We start from the raw sequence: 7199 nt of genomic DNA, 5'->3' as shown, positions 1-7199 counted from the left end.
CACCAAGAAAAGCAAAGCAAAAGCTAAGGTTGAAGCCAATATCGTTGGGGATTGTAACATCTTTATTGGTCGTTCTTTTGAAATTTAACGTGAGAAAGATTAGGTCGACTGTTATTTGAAGGCAAATTTGTTCCTAACATCTTTCCAGTCTCCTTCTCTGTTTGACTTCATTAGCTCAAGGATATTTGAAACCTAGCTGTTTCTAACTCTTATGTATACGCAAATACAACCTTTATGATGGATAAAAGAAAGTGTTAAAGTATTATTTGACGCAGTTGATTGGAACAGTAAAGAACAACTACATTAATTACCCGATACAATGGGATAAATGGTCTGGGAGATTATGTCCCCTAAATATAAAACTGTAGCACATAATTATGATCAATTTCGATTTGTGTAGATGTTAAATCGCAATTACAGCCGAATTGCGCTTCCCTTATCTATTTGTTTCTAGTAGCCAGCAACCACTTCTTTTTTTTCCCTCGTATTAATCTTTTTTTTGTTGCTAAACTTCCTCGTATTAATTCTTCATACAGCATTAACAAGTCTGCTTTTTGTTATCAAAGTAAACATATAACCCACCTTCATTGATTACAGACAGCAGTGACACCTTATCGATCTTTCGTGCTATATCAAGTAAATATAGTCCATATAGTTAAAAAGTTTAAAATAAAGCAACATAAGATTTCAATTTGGATGTTGCTCCAACCACAAAAATTTCAGCTAACTAGCACTGGGACAACTTTCCGCTCCATCTTTATTACTTGTGCACAAATCATTTTCTAGCAAGTGCAAGCTCTTTCATCGTGAAGTTTCTAGTGAACAGTACGCTCAGTTTAAAGAGCAAACAGATTGCATAGAAGAAAAAATCAATAACTTTTAGCAAGCGGTGCTCTCACAACAGCTGAAATTAGAAGCAATGCTCAAATCTAATTACATTTTGTTAGTTAATCAAGGGTTAAATATTATATACACAGGCATGACTTCCACCATCACCATGACTAGTATACAAAACCCCGTAAGAACCCAGTAAATTTGGAGCTCTTTACATTGCGAGATTGTGTAGACTGAGCTGAACCAACAGAGCATGCTCTACTTCAAGCCTCACACAGCAATAGCATTCATGTTTGGAGCTACCATCATGCAAAGGGAAAATCTTCTACCTCCTAAGATGATCACGGGTGAAGAATGGATGCCGCAAGGCTTCACGAGCAGTCAATCTTTCTGAAGGATCATACCTAAGAAGTCCTTGCAATAGATTAATAAGATCTCCAGCAGAATGATCCACATGCTGCATGATAATGTTCTGTGACACCAAACACAATAGCCATAAACAACAGTGCAAATTTCATTCAACCAATAGATGAGAAAGGAATTAGCATTGTACCTGAAGGCGGGCCAACTTTAACACAGCTTTGATACTGTCACGAGATGTTGCTCCTTCGGGCCAGTCTAAACGCCCTCTTCTAACATACTTTTCAGCTTGCCGACTGATTACAGCAGATTAAAATTTAGTGTAATGAAAGAAGAGACATCTCTTCTGGAATCTGAAAGTAAGTGTAGCACAAGAGACCAAATCTACAACTTACTCCACTCTTTTCAGCATGTGCTGAGGCAGGGGACCCAATACCTTCTCCATCATAGCAAGGTGTTCTAAATTCTCATGTGTTTGAAACAATGCTTCTCCCTGAATGAAGTTGCACAATTCAGTAACTGCAACCAATAAAAATGAAGGAACCATAGTCCAGCCAGATTGAACATAACATACCGAACATAGCTCCACTAGGATACACCCAACACTCCATATATCACATGGGTATGACCATCCAAGCCCTGAAATAGAGATGGTGAATTAATTCACAACTTCAAAGAGCAGGAAAAAAGAAAAATAAACATAGATGTCTTAACTCCTTACCTAGAATAACTTCGGGTGCACGGTAATGACGAGTTGATACTATATACGTCTGATTCTGACGATCGTAAGTCGTGCTACCAAAATCTATTACCTTTATAGCACTTGATTTTGGAATTCTTTTATAGTAAGAACCATCTTTTGGTGACCTTGAAGAAACCTGTATGAAATAATTGACAAACATTAGCCTATGCAATAGCATCAAGAACAAATTACAACGTCAGGGTGCAGCTAGCACAATATTAAAAGAGCACACAAACATAACGCTGATCAATCAAACAAAGTTTACCTTGTAGTCAGGAACCTTTACATATTCTGAGGAGTTGAGAAGAATGTTCTCAGGCTTCAAGTCAGTATGGATCAGGCGCAAATCATGCATAACTACAAGAGATAAGCAGAATCATAATTAATTACAACACAAAACAGTTGGGGAAAGAATTGGAAGGTATGCATGATGGTATTATCAATCCCGAGTACTAATAAATCCAACATATGCTCCGATCACGAGGCACAAAGTTATATTCAGCTCAAAGCCTACATATTGAATCTATTATATGTATGATTGAGGAAAAGAAATGTGTACAAAGCATTTTTTACACACATGCTATACATTCCAACAGTTGTCTTCCAATCTCACGGACAAGATCAATGGGAAATGAGCGGTAATTGTTTTTCCGAAGGAAATCGTATAAGCTTGGTCCAAGCTTCTCAAAGACCTGTTAAACCATTTAAGTTCATCCAAAATCTTTAATCCCCATAAGATTCGTTAGGTGGGGAAATTAATCCGTCCAAATCAATCATATACTTACAATACAGATATGATTACGATAGTCAAACCAGTTCCGTATTTGTACACAACTGCAAGGAACAAACCAGTTCAACCACTTGACAAATAACAAAAGCGCATGAATGTGTACATAGGTTATAGGATAAAAGTAGATTAAACAGGCAATTACTTACCGATTGCCCCCTTTGTCATGTTTACCAAGCTGTTGAAGCATTTCAACCTCAATCATTGCAGCATCACGATACTTCTTCATGCCCCTAACAATTTTAATAGCCACCATTTCTTTCCTCTCACGATCCCAGCATTCTAAGACCTGACCGAAAGTACCTTCACCCATCTTACTGTGAATTTTATCTGCATTTTCAGAAAATCAAGGGACTATTAAGGGGGATATAAATATGGCAAAGGGGAAAAATAATAAGCTTATATGTTACTAACTACTAAATGTTCTCTTGTTTTGGCAAACCATTTTAATTTGTTGTAACAAAGCAATGATAACCCTATCAAGGAGCAAATATGAACCAAAATAAATGCTTCTACTAATAATAGGTATGATAAAAATCTAATGTTTTACTAGTAAAACTAAACTTTAGGAAAAGGTGAATACGTAAAATCATTAAATATAATGGAGGTGAGTAATTCATTACACATACAACATAAAAATTAGACTGTATTATAACCATGGCACCAAACAATAAATAGAACTTTTTGGTGATGATAAAGATAATTACAGCGTGATGTTAAATTTTCTCCCAGCTCAAAAACAAAATGGCCATCTTTGTCATCTTCTCTCCAAGGGGGAGAACCATTTTGAGTCACTCCCTTAATAAAGGGTGTGCAAGTAAGGTCTGTGAGTTGCCTTGAAGGTGCGTAGCTTGTCACATTCCCAACCTCTTGTCCACAAAACAATCCTAGCTGAGCCTACACACAGGCATTCCATTCATGGTTTCTTAATATAAAACTAACTATCTTAATACCTCTTTAAACCTTGAAAGTTGAATAGAAATCACAAACATAAAATAGCATGTAAAGAATATAGAACAAAACTCCATTCAACAATCAACAATAACCAAATACCAACGAATTGATAGTCCCGGCAGGATCTACAAAACAGAACAGAAGCCTTTGAAAACCGAGATATTAAGTCTTATAATCAAGTCCAATCGTACATAAGCCAAGACAAAAATACTCTCTTTCAAATAAAATAAAGTATAAGCTAGAGGAACAATCAACACCAGCCCCTTTACGACAAGGAAATCAAATTGATGTAAGCGACTATTTTTTTAAAAGCTTCAATTAATATGAAGACATCTTTACATGTAACATCTTGTACAACAAAGACCATTAAGACTCAATTGAAACATCGAATAGGAACACAGTATCCCAACAATAGATAATTCATGCGAGATCTGATTAAAAATGCTTAATTAAAAGAAAGAGAAATATTAATATTTAGACAGATTTACCCTCACAGCTTGCAGAAATAAAAATCAAACCCTGAAATACAATAAATCCAGCTAACAAAAACCCCGTGAAGGTAAGAACACAACAGATCTAATCAAGATACAACATACAACGAGAAAGACTGAGTCTTTACCATACCTGATGCGAAAAACAACCTAATCTCGATCAGATCTAGCAAAAACAAAAGCGAAAAACCAAAGGTAGAATAAACAAATCGAATGATTTGAAGATAGATTTAATACCTTAGGCGGTTCAACAGGAAGGACATCCCAGCCCAGACGCGCCCTCTTTCTTGGCCGCCGGTCCAGGTGATGAGTCAACGGAAACTCGGTAACGCGTTCCATCTCCATCGCTGAAAGCTTACAAAATCTAGAGAGAGAAAAAGTCTTTAGAGAGAGAACACAATTGCCCAGAAAGTTGTTGATGCGAAACCACAAACCCTAGGCTATCCAACTAATATTGACCTAACAAATTGTGAAGTGTCGGTTAATATCAAATCTTAGCCGTATACGTGTACCGCATCATGGCCCTTCTTTTATTTATTTCATAGGCGACCTTATCCCTTTCCTAGTTAATATCGTGTTGTATTCTGATTTTTTAGCTGGATTAGATGTGGTTGGTCCTAACCATGGTTAAGGATTTTGAACCCATCTTGGGCTTCTCTTTGCTTCTTGGGCTAGTGGATGTAGCAAATCGTAATTTTGGGCTTGAGGCCTTATGAGAAAAGGCTGGAAAAAGAAAGATTTTTTCATTCTTATATATTATTTCAAATTTTATTACCCTTAATATTTATATTTAGCTAATTATCTCGCATAAATAAGTTTTGTTTACCAAATATATACAATCCACCTTAAAAGGCTCTCAATCCATTATTTGTGGCTTCAATCAAAGAATTTAGTTACACACTTTCCTTTTTTCTCTCCTCTCTCCCCTCCTCTCCACATTGCCCCGTGAGGCTTGTTGCTCACTCGATATTTTTTCGAAAAAAAATGCAAGAAGTCCTACAATAAACTGCGAGAGACAAAAAAAAATATGTAGTCGTGGATCATTAATTCCATATTTGGAGTATGATTGGTGTTTCTTTTTCCATTCATGTACTACCAAGTATAAACTGTCATCTCTTTGCAAATCTTCTTAATATTCCTACATATTAGTTTCTGTCACAATATAAAATCCATAGTAAAAGGGAAATCTGTGGTACTCTAGTAAGTTAGGGAGAAAATATAGCATGGTGCTTTTTCTGTTGCTATCAATTTTTTCCTACAGTGCAATAGGAATAAAAAAAAAAACTTTCTGATATTAATCACTAATTGGAATGGATGGCAATCAAGAGGTCACAATTTTAACTACAACGCGCAAGTTTGAATATCAGTGGCCATCATTGCTTCCAATTTGAGCCTTCCCTACTCTTTGTAATCTATTAGCAGGAGGATATTTTTCTTCCTTTATTAGTTTAAAATTTCCCTTTAGATATTCAGCTCTCTAATCTCTATTATCAGGATTCAGGATCAAAGAATGTATGGTTTAACTGACTATTGATAAATCAATCTGCATACTATGGCATAATAACATCACTTTATATTATTCTGGACATCAACTTACTACTATAATCATTCTTCTTTTTCCATTATACAACTTATCTACAATTTATCTAGAATTTTCATATATTATTTATATCAAGTTATATACAACTACAATATCATACCACTTAAAAATAATTTTTCTACAAATTTTATACAATATATTTTTTGTATATTTTGTATCTGATTTATATATATAGTAAATAAATTTCATACAACTTTCACACATTATTTCTACCCAATTATATACAACTACAATATCATACAACTTAAATCTAATTTTTTTAAATATTGTTCAACTTTCATACAATATTTAAATTATATATATAATATAATTTTTCTATAATTTTTCTATAATTTTACTACAACTTTACTACAATTTCTGCAGCATAATGTATGTCATGTCTTATTTTTCTTCTTATTCGAGTTTCAATCTGAAATTCAGCCAAAATCAAGTCTAATCTTCACCAAAACACCCTCAAAATTGAGATATAAACTCCAAACCATATTCTCAATTGTTTGCAACAACACTTAATCCAAACAAATAATGATTTTTGAAAACCCGAATTCGAATTGAAAGCTTCAAAAAATTTTAATGGCTGCCAATGGTGGAATTGCTGCTCTCTTTTCTTTTGCTTTACACTACTGAAATTAGGAATTGAGAAATAGAGAGAGACATAGATAGAATTTCCAATTCTTTGCAACAACACCCAATTCAAACAAATAATATTTTTTTCAAAACCCAAATTCGAATTCAAAGCTTTTTAATGGCTGTCAATGGTGGAATTGTTGCTCTCTTGTGCAAGATACGTGGGGGAGGGGGAGGGATGTGGTGCAAGATACGTGGGGGAGGGGTGGGATGTGGAGAGAGAAACGTGGGGGAGTGGAAGATAAATTAGAATGATTTTAGGACACTAATTATTATCATCAATTCCCTTAAAATGAACATAAATGGTAATTGGGTATATAAAATGTAATTATAGTAAAATTTGAGTATGGAGGGTAATATAGTTACATATAGTGTATAGGAATGTAAAAATCTCGAAAAAGAAGTATAGTCCTAACCTTAGCAGCATGGGGCACCCTATTTGGTCGCTCCTTTTTAACTTATACCCATTTTATTTTTTCATTTGCATCTGTATTCATTTTTTGTTACAAAAAATAATTTTGCCATTTTTTAATGAAAGACTATTGACAAACGGCAAGACAAAACTTAAGCATGTTTAGGCTGAAGTTAAAGCAAATGAACCAAAAAACTTCAGCTTGTTCAGACTGAAGTTTAAGAAAAAATTCAGGACAAAACTATAGATTGCGTTACAAAACTTCAGCATGTTTTGGTATGAAGTTTTACTAAATGAACTAAATAACTTCAGTATGCATTAGCAAAAACTCTTTAGAAAATTACATACTGCAGGACAAAAACTTAAGCATGTTTAGTCTGAAGTTTTAGCAAAGG

General features: G+C 34.5%; 1 protein-coding gene across 3 annotated transcripts; it reads right to left on the bottom strand.

Annotated features, from left to right (window-relative positions):
• Positions 1 to 877: 877 nt before the first annotated feature.
• On the bottom strand, positions 878 to 4696 carry LOC107813481 (serine/threonine-protein kinase AFC2). Of its 3 annotated transcripts, XM_016638754.2 has the most exons (11): positions 4406 to 4696; positions 3431 to 3620; positions 2873 to 3053; positions 2722 to 2770; positions 2514 to 2628; positions 2202 to 2293; positions 1916 to 2072; positions 1769 to 1833; positions 1590 to 1687; positions 1388 to 1490; positions 878 to 1306 (listed from the first exon to the last, which is right to left on the bottom strand). In XM_016638754.2, the coding sequence occupies exons 1-11, from the start codon at positions 4511 to 4513 to the stop codon at positions 1160 to 1162; spliced, it is 1305 nt and encodes a 434-aa protein (XP_016494240.1). In that variant the 5' UTR covers positions 4514 to 4696; the 3' UTR covers positions 878 to 1159. The 3 variants fall into 3 exon arrangements, with proteins under 3 accessions (XP_016494240.1, XP_016494241.1, XP_075111989.1); XM_016638755.2 differs by lacking the exon at positions 3431 to 3620 and having other exon boundaries at positions 4406 to 4590; XM_075255888.1 differs by lacking the exons at positions 3431 to 3620; positions 4406 to 4696 and adding an exon at positions 4302 to 4393.
• Between the last annotated feature and the right edge of the window lie 2503 nt (positions 4697 to 7199).

This window comes from Nicotiana tabacum, chromosome 6 (genome assembly GCF_000715075.1).
Source record: "Nicotiana tabacum cultivar K326 chromosome 6, ASM71507v2, whole genome shotgun sequence".
Lineage (NCBI taxonomy): Eukaryota > Viridiplantae > Streptophyta > Magnoliopsida > Solanales > Solanaceae > Nicotiana > Nicotiana tabacum.
The sequence above is the reverse complement of the archived record's forward strand: the minus strand, read 5'-3'. Positions and strand labels throughout refer to the sequence as shown.